This window comes from Calliopsis andreniformis, chromosome 7, assembly GCF_051401765.1.
Source record: "Calliopsis andreniformis isolate RMS-2024a chromosome 7, iyCalAndr_principal, whole genome shotgun sequence".
NCBI lineage: Eukaryota > Metazoa > Arthropoda > Insecta > Hymenoptera > Andrenidae > Calliopsis > Calliopsis andreniformis.
The window spans coordinates 2,951,684-2,969,602 of record NC_135068.1 but is presented as its reverse complement, the minus strand read 5'-3'; the positions used below and the strand labels follow the sequence as shown (position 1 = coordinate 2,969,602).

At 48.0% G+C, this 17,919-nt stretch overlaps 2 protein-coding genes and 1 pseudogene across 2 annotated transcripts; all 3 read left to right on the top strand.

Moving 5' to 3' along the window:
- Positions 1 to 11,567: 11,567 nt before the first annotated feature.
- LOC143181373 (uncharacterized) lies at positions 11,568 to 12,215 on the top strand (annotated as a pseudogene).
- A 510-nt stretch (positions 12,216 to 12,725) lies between these two features.
- Positions 12,726 to 13,793, top strand: LOC143181372 (uncharacterized). Its single transcript, XM_076381754.1, has 2 exons — positions 12,726 to 12,974; positions 13,020 to 13,793. The coding sequence occupies exons 1-2, from the start codon at positions 12,726 to 12,728 to the stop codon at positions 13,791 to 13,793; spliced, it is 1,023 nt and encodes a 340-aa protein (XP_076237869.1).
- A 3,199-nt stretch (positions 13,794 to 16,992) lies between these two features.
- On the top strand, positions 16,993 to 17,563 carry LOC143181370 (uncharacterized). The gene is made up of 2 exons (XM_076381753.1): positions 16,993 to 17,029; positions 17,073 to 17,563. The coding sequence occupies exons 1-2, from the start codon at positions 16,993 to 16,995 to the stop codon at positions 17,561 to 17,563; spliced, it is 528 nt and encodes a 175-aa protein (XP_076237868.1).
- Positions 17,564 to 17,919: the final 356 nt, after the last annotated feature.

Below are 17,919 nucleotides of genomic sequence, written 5' to 3'. Positions count from 1 at the left end.
TCCTAGGTCGCGCGCATGGGGAAAAATGTAGAGTCAGGATAGTTTAGGGGGACTTTCCGATCGAGGACGAATTCGCAGCGATTTGACGAAAGTCAAGTTCGGGTCCTTAGCAGGATTCGATTGCGTCTGAGAAGTTCGGTCGGCCCAACGTCTTACACCACTCATAGCTATGAATAGGGAGGAACCATGGCACAAACTTCGATGAGGGCGTACCCCCGGCTGAAGGCACACCCTGCATAGGCCCGGGCCAGTAAAGCAGGGGTGAATCGGAGGCTAGGTTTGAGGATAGGAACGGGTTATTACCTCCATGCTTCGGCGTGAAGTCGGACGTACCAAGTCTGATAGTGGCCTGGGAGTCACACCGGTGATCACTCCCCCCGTGACAGTTAGCATAATCAGCATAGGTCTGGGTTAGGTTTGGGTTGAATTACAGGGGGACACGAGGGCTGGAAGGGTCTCGTCCGGGAACGTCTGCCTTGGCGAGAACTCCGATGGAGCTGATGTTCCACCAACATCCTGACGAGCTTGCTCGCCAGGTGAGGGGAATTTCGGCGAAGTTGGGGGCCCGACTGGCTCAAGACCACTCACCGCACCTCCACGTGGGGTCCCTGGACCTCCGCCCCAGTAGTTGGTACTCGCTTGCGAGTGCCAATTTGCTGGACGCGGAGGACGAACGCGGTGAGCTGGCAACGGGATGGAAAATCAACGACGACTTCGGCACGATAGACGGGCGCTTAGGGTACGGGCCCACCCGCAAGAGGGTATCGGACATGCAAGATGACGACTAATGGTAATAACGTTTACGGTGCAGGGGGCGTCGGATCCCCCAGTACCGGCGCGGATGGGAGTGCCCGACCGGGCTCCCTCGCGTCGTCATCCATCGACCGGGAGAACGCAGTGGTGGACCACCGGGCCACTGCGTTCAGCACCACGACTGGTGAAGAGGCGTCCGGGGCAGGCACATCGTCTGTCCCGGCGTCTACTTCGACGAACAACGCACCCAGGGTCGTTAGCGAGGTGATCCTCGCGCGCCCTGTGGTGCGCTTGGAGCGGCTGCCGGGGCCGAGTTCCGGCCGCAGCCGCGGGAAGTCTCCGTGGCGTTCCTCGTCCGTAGGAATTACGGACGACGACGGGTGGGACTCCGCCAGTTCGGCGGGTTCCATCCGGTCCGTCTGGCTGACGCGCGCCCCACGACCAACGGGGAAGAAGCGCGGTCGTCCCCCGACCACCGGGGAATACGTAGGCCTAGCTGAGGCCAAGAGGCAGCTAATTCAGCTGACGCTGCAGGAGCGTCAGCTGAGGGAGGAAATGGATGCAGAGGACCCCACGCTCATGGCGCCGCCCATCTCCAAATCCTGCGTGCCGATCCGAGAGGACGAGCTCGCGGAGGAGATGCGGCACGCCCCCTCAACGGATCTCGGTGCCCGCATATTCGAGGGTTCGGAGACCATCCTCAAGGTGGCCAAGTGCTCGAACCACTTGAAGGGTTCCATGGTGCGCCAGCTGCGCGTCGCGGCACTAACCATCCGCCAGGCCGCGGTGGAGCAAGCCAAGCGCGCCAAGGTCTCCGACCGTGAGGCTGAGCTGGAGCGTGCCGTGGCACGGCTCAATACGCGCGTCGTCGAGCTGGAGGCCCGACTTATGGGCCGCACATCCCCAGCTCGCCGCTCGTCGTCGACACCGAGGGAAAAAACTCCTCCGGCCCCGCCACCACCGCCGCCGCCGCCGCCGCGGCCTTCGACGCCTCCAACACCTCCGGCGCCCCCATCGCCGAGGGTCCACAGGCAGCGGCCCGTCACCCGCGGTTCAGCGGGACCACCACCAGACCCGCCTCGCCAGGACCCCCTCGCCGGGGTAGAGGGCCTAATACGCCGCCTCTGCGGCGAGATGGAGGAGGGACTTGCGGCCCGCTTGGGAGCGCCACCGCCACCTCCACCTCCTCCACATCCCGCACGCAAACCGGCGACATACGCCGATGTCTCGCGGGCACGCCCTGTACAGGCGCCGCGCAACAAACCGTGCCCCGCTCCAGCTGCGGCACGCGCGCGACCACCTGCGGCGCCCCCGCGTCCACCAGCGGCCACACCCGTTGCGGGGGGGGGGGGGGGGGGGGGGGCCACCACGCAAAAGAGGCGAGCGAGGCGGCAACGAAAGAAGGAAAGGGAGGCAGCGGAGCGCAAGGCCGCTGTTCCTCTAGCTGCGAACCGCCGCGCCGCCCCTCCTGCCGCCAGCCACGCCACCCCGCCAGCCGCCCGCGCTGCAGCGACACCAGCGGTACCAGCGTCCGCGAAGAGGACGAAGCTGCCCACTGCGACAGCTCCGAGGACCCGCAGCCAACGTCGCTGTAAAGCCGCATCGACGGCGCATCCGCCTCAGCACGGCCCAAAAACGACTGCTCCCGCCTCCTCCGGTACTACTGCCGACACCTGGTCAAAGGTTGTCGGCAGGAAGGAGAGGCGGAGGGCGACGGCCGCGGAGCGCGCGCGCGCTGCTCCCGCGCCACAAGCCAATGCGCCCAAGAAGGCGCCGCGCGTACGTCCGCCCCGCGCACCAAAACGGGCAGCGGTCAGCCTGACCCTGCCCCCTGACAGCGCCATGACCTACGCTGAGGTCATGGCGCGCGCGGTGGCGGGCGTACGCCTGCAGGACGTCGGTATATCCGAAATTAAATACCGAAAGGGCCGCACGGGGTCCTCCATTCTGGAGGTCCCCGGCCCAGAAAGCGCGGTATGCGCCGACCGCCTCAGTGAGAGGTTAGTAGAAGTATTCCGCGGCACGGACGTCAAAGTGTCCAGGCCCGTAAAATGCGCCGAAGCGCGCATAAGCGGCCTGGACGAGTCCGTGACCGCGGAGGCGGTGGCGGCCGCAGTAGCAGGCATAGCCGGTTGCCGCACAGAGGAAGTGCGCACCGGCATTGTCCGCCGATCCGCGTCCGGGCTGGGCACCGTTTGGCTTAGGTGTCCAGTCGCGGCCATGAACAAACTCATGGCCGCCGGGCGCATGAGGATCGGCTGGACCTCGGCGAGGGTCGAAGCACTGGCTGCACGTCCCCAGCGGTGCTATAAATGTCTTGAGCTGGGGCACGTGCAGCAGAAGTGCCCAGTCGACGCAGACCGCCGCGCCAGGTGCTACACATGCGGTAGCACCGAGCACATGGCGCGGCACTGCTCGGCCCCGCCGAAGTGCCCGGTGTGCACTGACCTGGGCCGCACAGCCAACCATCGGCTGGGCGCAAAAGCCTGCGTGCCGCCACCGCCGCGACGAGGGAGGAAACCTCCCCCAACAACCGGGGCGTCCGGCCGCCTCGGCACCGAGGGAGACGGACCCGCAACCAGCGGAGAACACCCGGGCAGAGGAGCCCGCACCGATGGAAGGAGGATCCGGCCGTGGGGAGGCCATGGAAATGGCCTAAAATTCACCCCCACGGCCAAAATACTCCAAGCCAACCTCAACCACTCGGCCGCGTCGCAGGACCTTCTGCAGCAGACGTTGGCCGAGGTTGGTGTGGGGTTGGCAGTCGCGGCGGAGCCATACCGTGTCCTCGACCGCCCAAATTGGGCGGGAGACGACCTTGGCTCCGTCGCGATAATAGCCGACGGCTCCGCGGCCCTCTGCGCTTTTGTGCACGGCCGCGGGTATGTCGCGGCAACTTACGGCGGCCTAGCGGTGGTAGGCATCTACGCCCCGTCCAGTGACCCCCTCGCGACGTTTGAGCGGCTGCTGGACGAGGTCAGGGACGTCGTGTCCCGCTCTCCAGTCAGCCGCACCTTAGTCCTGGGCGACTTCAACGCCAAAGCTACGGCTTGGGGTTGTCCCGGGACAGACGCGAGGGGACAAACGGTGCTGGAATGGGCGGCGGGCGCGGGGCTCCTCCTGCTTAATAGGGGCTCCGCAAGCACATGCGTGCGGTGGCAGGGCGAATCGATAGTCGACCTCTCATGGGCGACGCCCTGCGCCGCGCGCTGTGTCACCGGGTGGAGGGTCGCGGAGGAGGTGGAATCGCTGAGCGACCACCTCCACGTGCTCATGCACGTATCCGCAGCACATCAAGACCCCCACCCAGCCCGTCGCCCCGGGGGCGGACAGCCGCCCCGCAGATGGGCCGCCAAGAAGATGGACGAGGACGCGCTGATGGCCGCCTCCCTCGCGATGGCCTGGCCGGAGCCGCCGGCTGGGCCCGTCGCGGACGTCGACAGCGAGGCAGTACGGTTCCGGGAGTCTCTGGCGGCGGTCTGCGACGCCGCCATGCCCCGGACCGGAAAGCCTCGCAAGCGGGCCGTGTACTGGTGGTCGGGCGAAATCGCCACCTTGCGCGCTGCAAGGGTGGCAGCCCGACGCCGCTTCACCAGGGCCCGCAGACATGACCCGACCACCTGGTCCGCCGAATTGGGGGTCACGCAAGGGGAGCTCGCTGCCGCCGTCCGTCGCTTGGGGGTGCGCGACACCGCCCCCGGTCCGGACGTGCCTTAAAGAAGGCACTGTGCGTCCTCGGGCCCCGGCTGCTAAGCCTGTTTAATGGCTGTTTGCAGTCGGGGCGGATACCGCTTCTGTGGAAGCGAGGGCGGATGGTTCTCGTCCCGAACAAAGGCAAGCCCGCGGATTCACCCTCCGCGCTCCGGCCCATCTGCCTCCTCGATGAAATCGGCAAACTGTTCGAGCGCGTGCTCGCACGCCGAATCGAGGAGGCGGTGTCCCGTGACGGTCCAGGCATAGCCGACAGTCAGTTCGGCTTCCGTGGGGGAAGATCGACGCTAGACGCGATCGGTCGCGTCAAATCCTTCACGGACACGGCCGTCTCCCGGGGTGGGGTTGCGTTGGCGACAAGTCTCGACATCGCAAGGATTAAGAGGAAGAAAAAAAAAAAAAATACAAAACCAAAAGGTAAGTAACAAAACAGAATTTTTAAAACCACTCCTTACAGAAACCGTCAATCGTGTCTGTAAAAGCCATACCAGATAAACCTTCATCATAATGAATCAGCATCAGCAGCACTCACCAGAGTTATGGCAAGAGATAGAATCGAAGTGGCAATGATACAAGAGCCATAGACAGCCCACGGAGGAGTGGGAGGATTAGGGCTAGTAGGTAAAGTATGGGCACTAAACAACGGACGAACAAGATCCTGCATCCTAACCAAGAAGGGCATGGAAGTCTCAACTATACAACTGAATACGCAAGACCTGGCGGTGATGAGAATCTAACGTTAAGGAGAATCCTGGGAACGCTGAGCACGACACCCATGAGAGCAGCGGAGGTGATCACGGGAATACACCCCCTGGACGTGGAGATAAAGACGCAGGCGTTGAAAACTGCGCACAAGCTCGTCGTATGGAACGTCTGGAAGGAAAGAAATTACGGGCACAGTTCTATATTGAAGAAGGAAGGAAATGACGCCATCAGAAGACTTAGTTTCCATATTACATAAAATTCATTTAATGAATCCATCAAGTTGTATTCCATTACGTAACAGAGCAAAAGAAGCTCTTAAAACAACAAATAAAGCTTTACAAAATGAATTCAAACTTTCAATTGAAAAACACTGGACCAACATGCTTAAGAAAATTAATCACCGTGATGCAAATAATTTTTCCCCAAGAATTAACAGAATATTCAGAAATAAACATTTTGATGGAATTAATGACCTTCATATACAAAAAAAACGACATGAACTTAATTGATAGAAGTAAATGTAAAATTTCAGATGCTCATGAAACTTCCAACACCTTTATCTTTTCAAATTCTAAAGATAAATTAAATATAATTGGAGCTTTTTACGAACAAAGTAATTCTCCTCGATTCTTAAATACAAATACAAAATTAAAACAGATAGTTGATAATACAGCAACAAAGTTGAAAACAGAATTTGCTATTGCAAGAGACAATAATTTCGAACAAGACTCTCCCTGGGGCTGGCGCTGCCCTACTTATACAGGGAAATTGCTTCCCTCTTTTGGGCCCAATGACTGACCTCGGTGTAGGGGTAGCGTCGTGTTGCGCTTGCGCGTGTAGGAGTCGTCGCAGGATATGCGTCCTCTATTGGTTCCGGGTTTTCAGCGCATGCGTCTGGTGGTGTTTGCGCCGGCGTACAGAGAGCGTTGTTTGTTGATTGGCTTGTACTGTCATCATTCGGTCGTCATCCTGTCGTCAGCGTGTGTTCCATCGCATGCCATAGGATGTCGCCCTGATGACGTACCGATCCTGTGCGCACGCGCGCCGCGTGTCACTGGCGCGAAGATTCGATTGGGGTTTTTCTTCCACTGCGACTGTTCCAATTTGATTATCGCTTATTATTTATTAATTATTAAGGGGAAATGTCTTGCGACACCGGACTTCCTCACAAATGAGGTCGCGACTGGTTGTTACAATACTAATAATGATTATAACACTAATGGCGATAATAATAATAATAATAGTAATAACATTGATGTATTTTTTCTTAACTAATCCTTAATCTGACATTACTACATTGTCCAGTCTAAGTTTCGCGTTCATACCTTTTACGAATTAAAAGTTACGAGGCAATGTCACACCTTACCCCAATCCGGACCACTGTGCGGCGTACCGCTGGCTTTATTTTGCGACGCGCCCGATTTTACCGTCGGAGCCACACTGCAGCAGTGCATCGAAGACGATTGGCAACCACCAGCGTTTTTCTCCAAAAAGCTCAGCAACACAGAGCAGAATTACGGCTCATATAACTGTTGGCAATTTACATGCCAATCAAACACTTCAGGCACATGGTGGAGGGGCGAACCTTCACTGTCTACACGGATAACAAACCGTTAATTTTCGCATTCCAGCAAAAGTTCGAGAAATGTTCTCCCAGGCAATTCAGATACCTGGATTTCATCGGGCAGTTCACCATCGACATTCGCCACGTAGTTGGTAGGAAGAACGTCGTCGCCAACGCGCTGTCAAGGGTGGAGAAAGTCGCAGAGCCTTTCAACTATGCAGATTTGGCCGAGTGTCAGCAGCACGACACCGAGCTGCAGGCGTATAGATGCGGAGATATCAGAGCAGCGGTCTACGACTCGAGCGGGTACGTCTACCCGACTCGGGCACAGAGGTCATCTGTGACACGTCATCACGAACCGCGCGGCTGTTCGTTACAAGACGTTTTAGACGAGCCGCATTTGACTCCGTCCACCGCCCAGCGTATCCAGGTATTAAAGCGACGGTAAGACTTGTGACAGAACGATTCGTGTGGACGTCTGTTGAAGCCGAATACCGAAGTCGGGCTCGTAGTTGTGAACAGTGCCAACGTGCAAAAATAAGTAGACATGTTTCCGCGCCGCCGAGAAGCTTCAATGTGCTGTCAGGAAGATTCGAACACGTACACATAGACATTGTGATTCTGCCAGTTTCAGAAGGTCATAGATACTACCTAACATGTGTCGACCGGTTCACGCGTTGGCCGGAGGCTTTTCCGATCAGGGACCAAGAGGCCTCGACCGTGGCACAGGCCGTTTATGACGGGTGGATTTCCTGGATCGGAACCCCGTTGCGTGTAACAGCCGACCAAGGCAGAAAATTCGAATTACATTTGTTTAGGGCATTATCTGAGTTAACAGGTGCAGTACACTGGAAGACAAAGCACTGTCACCCGGCAGCAAACGGGTTGGTGGAAAGGTTCCATCGTCAATTTAAGCCAGCAATCCGCTGTCAACAGAACGTCCGCTGGACGGAAGTTCTTTCCACCATTTTGCTGGGCATTCGTGCAGCCTGGAGGGAAGACTTGGGGAAGTCTCCACGATGCGAAGGAATACGGATTGTCGCCGGAGAGGAGCGGCCTGCCCAGAGGGCCCCGCTTATATACTATAGTCATAGACATAGCCATAGCAGTCATAGCCATAGCAGCTCCTCGCATAAACGCCTGGACCATAGCGAGTACGCAGAGGGACTGCAGCGCTTGCGCGGAGAGGGACGTGCCGCGAATCAGGGGAGTCCCATGCACGCGTGCCGAGCCTCGTCACTCGTTGCCGACACGCGACTCTGACGAGACTACGAGCGACTAGCGAATTTAGGGCGAGCTGCATAGATTACTTTAGTCTAATTATCGGGCACGGAGTATCGTTGGTGATAGGCGCGATTCGGGTTTCCTCCAGGGCGTCTCCAATATCGCAGTATTGTGCATTTTGTCTAGTGTATCGCCTATTCCGGTGTCACTACGAATTTTCTAACGAGCGAGTCCGCGCGTGAAGAAATCGTCAGGACGCGTGTTTGTTACTACTACCGACCACCCGTGTATTCTTCCGTTACCGTGCCGTCTGCACGGCCCAGTATTTTGTATAATAAACACCTGTGGAAGATACTCGCCGTTTCATCTTTGCCTTGCCATGAAAGCTAAATTCCTCTGCGCATCCGAAACATGACCTTTCCTCTCCCGCCGAATTTTATTAATGTTTTTTACTATGTGCGTTTAATTTAGTATTAGTGTTTTATCATTTAATTTCATTTTTCGTTTTTCACTGTAATAATTCTATATAATTTTCATTCTATAATTATTTTATATAATTTTCAATTCTATATAATTCACTATAATTTTCACTTTAATAATATCACTTGACAATCGAAATGGATGGATTATCAAATTTGTCAGATGCACTCGGTATAAAAAATCCTAAAGGAAAGATAAGTTAATTTTTCGTTTTTTTAAGTGTCATATTTTATAAAGTTTTAGAGTTTAATTTTTGTTCAAAAACTTTTCATAATGTGTTGGAAGCGGACAAAAAAAATGCTGATTTGCCTATATACAGCAAAAAAAGAAAGAAATCCGGAAATGAAATACCAAGCGCTCATGAAGGAACTAGTGGTGGAAACCGGAATAGGCAGGAATCCCATTGTTCGAACAATCACCACTTATAGAAAAGAGAGAAAAATTAATTCACCGAATAAGAAAAAAAAGAGGACCACGATCTTCGAACTCACCGACGAAACTACAAAGATGGCAATATAGAAGAAAAATCCATGATTTTTGGTTTCGGAAAGAGATTCCAACACTTAAAAAAATTCTAGTAGATATTAATAACGATCCAGAGCTGCCGAATTACTCTCGCACCACTTTATACAGAATATTATAAAATTTGAATTTCAGATATAAAGCGCGAGAGAGGAATAATGCGTTAACAGAGCGACGCGATATTATCTTATGGCGTCGAAATTACTTAAGACAAATTCGTTAATGTAGAGAAGAAGGAAGAAAAATATACTATTTGGACGAAACATGGGTAAACGCAGGCGAGTACTGCAAAAAGGTTTGACAAGACACGACAGTTGTATCGGCAAACCAGGCGCGAAGTAATCAACTGTTTCCGGGTATTCCCGAACCCACAGGTAAAGGAAAACGTTTAACACTAAACATACCATAACGGGTCAAATGACCCATTTTGAACTTTTGTATTGAAAATACACGTATAATTTTATTGCGTTTGCACATTTGACTTCATGACTTTTTCTAAGTAATTAATGTACAGTTATAAAAATTTTTTTGTTTTGTTTTGTTTTGTTTATTCTGAGTAATCCTTGTTGTATACCGATATCTACCACAACGGGTCATTTGACCCGGAGAGAATTTTTTTGTTTTATGAGATCATCGAGTCATATTTGTAGTCAGTAAGTTGCACATTCTTCCAAAGACTGTTGCGTAAAGTAGTTCAACGAAAATAGCTCAGAATAATTTCAAGAAAATATCAAATTTTAGACTGAAAATAGCTTTTTAGTGTAAGAAAAAGTGGCAAAAATTGAAAGTCTTGGTAAGTACCTAGCTTATATTTTATTTTGATAGCCATAGTAATACAGATCATTTTTTTACCCAGAAAAATGTCGAAGCAAACAAGACAGTACAAGTTCTTAGAAGATATAAATAATATTGGCGAAGAGTTTTCAGAAATTAGTGAAGATGAATTTTCTGAAAATGAAGATATATTGGTTGCAAATAAAAATGAGTTTGATTCTACAGATTCTGACGATGAAGAGGAAAATATTGTGAATGTATGTAGTGGCCGAAAAAGAATAAGATTACTTTCAAGTTCGGAAGAAAGTGAAGTAGAAATAAATGAACAAAATGTTGCGAATGATGGATCTGTTTGGCAACAAATGCAAGTAGGTGGCACACCTGGAAGAGCACCACTTCATAACATTTTCAGGCAAGAAGTAGGCCCAACAGGATATGCAAAACGTCATATAATGAAAGGTAAAGTTAGTACTGCATTTTCATTGATAATTGACCACCGTATTATGAACCATATAAGAAAATGCACAATAGAAGAAGCAAAGAGAGTGTTAGGTTCCGATTGGAGTTTATCTAAAAAAAAATTAGATGCATTTATTGCAATTTTATATGCTCGAGCTGCATATGGAGCAAATAATTTGAATATTTCCTTTTTGTGGAATAACATATGGGGGCCTAAATTTTTTTCTGAAACTATGAGCAGAAATAATTTTACCGAAATTCTTAGATTTATTCGTTTTGATAAAAAAAGTCAGCGGAGCCAACGTTTGAAAACAGATAAATTCGCTATGGTATCTGCAATTTGGAATATTTTCATTGAGAACAGCCAAAACTGTTACAAACCGGGTGAAAATATTACTATAGACGAACAGCTATTTCCGACTAAAGTACGATGTAGATTTACGCAATACATGCCTAACAAGCCGGATAAATTTGGAATCAAATTTTGGTTAGCATCGGACGTCGATAGCAAATACGTCATAAATGCACTTCCATATCTTGGAAAAGATGAATATAGGCCCTCTTCAGTACCACTCTCTGAATATGTTGTACTCAAACTCATTGAGCCATTTACGGGTTGCGGAAGAACTGTGACCACAGACAACTTCTTCACAAGCAAATCCCTAGCAACACAACTCCTAGCCAAAAAAACTACGTTAGTTGGAACTATTCGGTCAAATAAAAGAGAATTACCACTAATTGCGAAGCAAAAGAAAGATGATATGGAACGATTTTCATCGAAAATTTTTACAACAGATAATTGTACTCTTACAATCTATAAAAGTAAGCCAACAAAAAAAGTACTTTTACTTAGTTCTAAACATAAATTCGTTAAAATAGAAAATAATGATAAACGTTTACCTGAAACTGTTTCATATTACAATAAAACCAAATTTGGTGTAGACATGACCGATCAAATGGCGAGGAAATTTACTACAAAATCTAAGTCTTGCAGATGGCCTCTCCAAGTTTTTTTCAATATCCTTGATTTAGCTGGCATAAATGCCTGGATTTTGTACAAGCAAACGACAGGAGAAAATATCTCGAGACAAGATTTTTTACTCAAGCTAGCAGAAGAACTTGGCGCCGATTTTCGAGAAGCCCGTGAACAACCAAAACAAGAAACAAATACGAAAGGATCGTTGCCTAAGTCTACTACAGATGCTTATAAACGTATGAGATGTCAAATAGGATACTGTAAAGAAAATAAAACCAACAAAATTTGCTCTAAATGTAAAAAATATGTTTGCGGAAAATGTACAATGGACACACTTATATGTAAAAAATGCGATGAACCATGAATTAAAAATTTTTATTTTTTGCTTTTGTAATAGAAATGCTCAACATACTATTTTGTTTAATTATAATAAATTTAATTTATATTTTTATTTCCTTCCTAACATCCATATTTCATACATTCAAGCATGAAACATAAAGTCGGGTCATTTGACCCGCTATGGTAGAAATAGGTATATATTAAGTCTTGGTATGATTAGTGTTAAATTCACATCCATTTCTGGAGAGTGCAGACTCCTAAATCACGCGCCTTTGTCAGAACAAGTGCAGAATGTAATTAAACCAATTTATGAAGATTTGTCAAGAGAAGATCTACTTGACCAGACGCTTGGGAGCGGAAACTCAAAACAACAATGAGTCGCTCAATTCGCTCATCTGGACTTTTGCACCGAAACACCTTAATTCTGGCCCACAGATTGTGGAAATTGCCACTTTTTTGGGTGGAATTATTTTCAATGAAGGGTTCCAACCAATCCTGAAGGCGATGACTACATTGGGCTGGCAAATTGGCTTCAATGCCCAAACGTATGCTTACCACCGCGACGAAGCCCGCATTGACCGCTCCGAACGACGCTCGAGTACTTTTGGAAAACAAGCCAGGTTTGATAGCAGGGAGGAGCAAGCGGCTTCGCGGGACTTTTACGAGGCAGAGAAAGACCAATTATATGGACCAGGTATTGCAGAGTAACGGTGAGTTAACATTTTCTTTGTGTAAGTGAATAATCTCCTCCACGAGCTTGAAAAAAGCGATGTAGTGGTACTGGCGTATGCCGATAATGTAACCTTCCTGGTAACAGGAAGGAATGAAACGGTTGTCACATATAGGGCAAAAGAAGTATTGCAGGTACTGGAAGGATGGTGTAGCCAAACGAGATTATCTGTAAATTCCACGAAAATGTAGACGATTCTCTTCACGAGGAAAATAAACAGACCTGTCATCACAGATCTGAGTTATAAGAGGCAAACACTGGAGTTCACCAGGGAGATGAAATATCTAGAAGTTTGGTTAAACGAGAGGTTCATCTAGAGGAAGTACATCTTCAAGCAGGTCAGTAAAGCTAAAGCAAATTTAGCGATGCTGGGCAGAGTGGTGGGACCCACATGAGGTCTAACACCACTGACAACAAAATGGATGTACGAGGCTATCGTGCTTCCTAGATTAACGTTTGGTAGCATAGCTTGGTGGAAAGCAGCAAACATGCGGACGGTAAAGGACAAACTAGACAGTTTGCAGGGTCTGGCGTTGAAAAGAATCCTGGGGATATTAAGCACGACGCCTACAAGGGCAGCGGAAGTGATAGCAGGAGTGGAACCTCTGGACGTTAAGATTAAGACACTAGCACTGAAGACGGCGCATAGGCTGGTGACGTGGAATGTTTGGAAGGAAAGGGACTTTGGTCACAGTTCGATACTGAGGACGGAGGGAAATGAGACTATCAGGGAACTGGTAAGCATGAGACAAGATAGTCAAACGTTGAAATTTATGTTTCAGAAGAAATTCCAGATACAGATTATCAGCAAGATAAGTTGGGAGGATGAAAAGAAAAGCTTGAGGGAATACCATCAAGCGTGGTACACCGATGGATCCAGGAAAGAAGGCATCATGGGTGCGACATGGACAAACGAAGATGGAGCCGATAAGGGAGTGGTCCAGCTGGAGAAGCTGGCAACGGTGTTCCAGGCGGAAGTCCTGGCGATACAGGAGTGTGCGGAGACGCTTACGGAAAGGGATGTCAGGTATAGAAGAATCGCTATCTGCTCGGATAGTCAGGCGGCATTGAAAGCGCTAAGCAAACCAACGCACAAATCCATGTCGGTCATGGAGTGTAAGAGAAAGGTAAATAATTTAGCAGATAAGGGAAATAAAATCACGTTGATTTGGGTGCCAGGTCACGCAGGAATCAGGGGCAATGAGATGGCAGACAGACTAGCAAACCAGGGGTCGGATGAGAATCCAATAGGAGCAGAACCGTATCTACCTATGTCGGTTCTAACGGTGAAAACGGCCATCAAGAAATGGGCCACAGAGCAAAGGAAAAGGATGTGGACCGAGACGGAGGGATGTAGGGAAGCCACGGAGATATTAGGAGAAGAACCGAAATACAAGTACGCGAGGAACCTGATAGCAATGGAAAGAGGAACATGCAGATTGATCTCGGGCCTATTGACGGGACATGCGCAGCTGAAGCTGCATCTAACCAGGATGAAGCAGTTGGGAGAGAGGATGTGTAGCTTTTGCGAGAAGAGGAAAGTAGCATACATATAATATGTAGGTGCCTCAGGTTAATGGGTAAGAGACAAAAACACTTAGGGAAATATTTTCTGAAAGCAGAAGAGGTAAGGGAAATTAAATTGGACAAACTGGCGAAATGTATGACAGAGATTAATTCATGGAAACACCCGGATTAGCCTCTGAGGGTAAGATGAAAATACGGAGAGTCTAGGAGAGTGCAGGAAGCTGAGAGACGGAAGGAGGTAGAAGGAGGAGCAGCAGGACAAGGAGCGAAGCGGGGGCAGGAGGAGGAACAGGCGGATAAGAGAGAGAAAAAAAAATGAATTACACATGATAATGTGATGACGTAGAAAGATGGATAAAGGCAGAAGCTATACGGAGTTGAGGGCCTTCGCGTCGCGGTCCAGATGATCCGATACTGGGGCCTTATAGAATACATCCACAAGAATTACCCAGGGTTCCCGACGGAGCTCCAAGAGTGGAATTCCAGGATCTCGGCAGCCGAATATACCACCGAGGGAGCAAGGGTGAGCGACCCGCCGAAAATGCGGGACAGCGGGACCCAAACCCCCAGAAGTCCGACCGCCGAGGTACAAACACAGGCCGGGTCGGGCTGCATTTCCACCATGGGGGTGGAGGTGCAGACGGACCCGGAGGTGATAGAGCTAGAAGAACTAAGCAAGTATCTGGGGATAGAAAAGGAACCCGAGGGTGCCCCTGGAGACGTGGAGGGATACCTACCTAAACCTGCGACTACCAAAGTAGCAGGCCGCAAAGGGGTGTAATAGTCCGCAGCGATCATCGTCGCGGAAAGGGAGCGGGCGAGGGTATTTGGCCCTGCGGCAAACACTGCAACCCAAGAGATAATTCAAGGAAAGGATACAAAAATTTCTTTGATTTATTTTTAGATGACAGATAATAAGGAAGAAATGGATTGCTCTCCTGATAAAGGATGGAAAACTCCGTCGCCGCAGTCGCGGTCTTCGTCGCCATAATCTCAAGTTTTGAAAAAAGACATAGTATATTCAAGTAAAATGCATTGAAGTGAAGTAAAGTGTATTTTGAAGCGGTTTAAAAAATTGTGAGAACAAGTGTTGGAGAAAATGTGTTTGTTGAAGAAATTCACGAAGAAATGGATAGTCGATTTGAACAAAATTTTTTGGGCGTGAAAAGAAATCGCGTTAAAAAATTACCATTATCCACGAAAAGATTTTCAAATAGAAAAGTATGGGGTGAAAGGAGACAGCGCTTGACCCTTCCAAAAAAGAAAAACGCGATACAAATTTTACATGTTGAGGACAAAAGTCCCGAAGAATGTATCATGAACATGTAGAAAAATCGTCAATCTCCCAAATTGAAATGGCGAGTTTGAACGAAATATCAGAAGAATTGTCTGTGATGCAGAAAGTAGACAAGAAGGAACGGATTTAGAAAATACAATCTTCGAAAAAGATACACTCGTCAAACAGTTATAAATAAACCTGAAGAACAATCGTCTCTTCCAAATGGCTTGACCATCGTAGACATGCAGAAAATCTTTGCCGAATTTCAAAAAATTGGCGACTATGTAAGAAATAGGGAAGATTGTGGAATCAGATACCTGCAAATAACCGGTAGGAAACGGTCTGGTTTGAGGACCACCCTCAGTATAATATGTACAATGTGCCATTACAAAGGTGAAATCCACAGTGAACCCGACCAAGCGGATAAAATGGAAACCAACAAGACAGCCATTGCGGGAACATTTTTAAACGAGGGCGGTTATATCCAAATGGAGGAGTTTCTTGCAGCAATGAACATACCCTGTATGTCGAAGGAACAATTTAGAAGGCATCACGATGAAATAGTAAATTCCCTCATTGTTGCTGCAGAGGCAGAGATGACAGCAGCGGCTGAGGAAGAAAAATGCTTGGTTATTGAAAGAGACGTTCTTCCCAGGTCCGGGATTCCTCACATCCCTGTTGTGGCCGACGGACGCTGGATGAACAGATCGTACTGAACTGGAATGTACGACTCCATGTCTAGAGTCGGTGTGATAATTGGATATCACACGCAGAAAGTTTTATTTACCGGCGTGAGAAATAAAATATGTAAAATTTGTCGGTGCGCTGCGAAGAAGAAAGAAGAGCAGCGAAAGCACGTGTGCTTCAAGAACTGGAGCACAAATCAAGCATCAACGGCTATGGAAAACGACGCTATAGTCGAAGGTTTCAAGACAAGCGTAGAAAAACGTGGGCTCGTATATTCAACGTTAATTGCTGATGCTGACAGCAGCGTATATAAGAAAATTGTAGATGCTGATCCATACAAGACTCAGATTCGTCTAAAAAGAATTGAATGCACGAATCATTCAGTACGGAATTTTTGCAAAAAAAAATGAAAGAGATTGCAAAGGAGACACCACCTGGCCCGCTAAGACGAATCGTGGAAAGCAGTATTCGGCGAATGTGTGCGGACATTATAAAAGCCGCAGAATACAGATATAATCAAAATGAAACAATCGCCGAGACAATAAAAAATTTATATGGTGACATGCAGAACGTGATAAGCCACCTCTTCGGTAAACACGCCGAATGTTCAAAACTATTACTTCTGCGATGGAACAATTAAAAAAGATGAAAAAAACATCGTTCCTGAATTAATGAAGATTGTATATCAACCTGAGTATAAGAGTATATCAACAAATAAGAGATGTACTTCGACCATTATTAGCACATGCAGAAAGATTGCTGTACAATAGCAACAATAACGCTGTTGAAAGCTTTAATGCAATTATAGCGAAATACACGAGTGGAAAAAGATTAAATTTCGGTAAGAGAGGATCGTACGCAGGAAGATATGTTGCTGCTGTTTTACAGTATAATACAAAAGAAGTGTTGTCGCGATTGAACACGGTAATGAACAAGAAACCGTCCGTACTTTTGCGGAACATCGAAAACAGGAGGACGAAAGAACACTTAAAGAAGGCTGAGAAGCTGAAAGGAACAAGAACTTCTAAACATGCGCGAAAACAATTCTGCATAGCAAAGCATTCGAATTATGGACCGAATGCCGAAAAACCAGATATGGATGAAACCATGTACAAAATGGAGTAGGAAAAACATATGGAAATACTCCACAATTGGCAAAGTAGAAAAAATGAGATTCAAGAAGAAACCATCGGCCAAGCAAAGAATCCGAGATGGTTGAATTATAAATCGAAGCTTTTGACGGCATAACATTTTGGACGAGTATGCCGTCGCAGAAGTGGCAAATTCTGTGGAAATGCAGTAAAGTCATTTGTATATCTAAAATTAATTACTGCTCCTGCAGTAGAATACGGGCAGGAATGTGAAAAAATGGCCCGTGAAGAACTCAGTAAAAATACTGGTCTACAAATTGAGGAATGTGGACTATTTATCGATGCTTCAATACCCTTCTTAGGAGCTTCACCGGATGGAGTCTTTGATGAAGAGGGCATTGTGGAAATCAAATGCCCGAAAACAGCAGAAAATTTATCGCCGGAGGAGGCAATCAAAACTGTTGCAACTGTCTGGAGAATATTCCAAGATGAAATGGGAACAGCAATGAATAAAAATCATCACTATTACTATCAGGTGCACGGAGAGCTGCACATTACAGACAGAAAATATTGCCTATTTTGTTTGTGGACCCGTAGAGGATTTAAATGTCGTCGAATTGATAAGGATGATAACTTCTGGAAGAGTAACATGGAATTACAGTTAATCCAATTTTATATGGAGTGCATGTTACCGAAATATACCAGCTGGTATAATAGGGGTATGCCCATTCGAGAGCCTTAATTTATACTGGAGGAGAGAGCATGCTTAGAGAAGCGAAAACGGTCTCTCTTGGAAAGAAGTACAAATATTACTACTGGCAATCGTCCCACTGCGCTGTAAAGCGCAGGACCACTAACTTTATTAGTGGTCGACAATTACAAGTAATAGCAATTGTACTCGCGGATCGAAAGATCATGCGAGTTGCTTGACGCCAGTATGTACATATTAAATAAAAAAAGAACAACAAATAACGAAAGAAAACTGTCAATTGAATAATGTAAGTATGCAACAAACTAAGATACAGTAACACTTATTCATGTTGGTGTTTTTGTTATTTGTTACAGATTTTACAAGGAAAGGTTCCTGAGGGGAGGTTT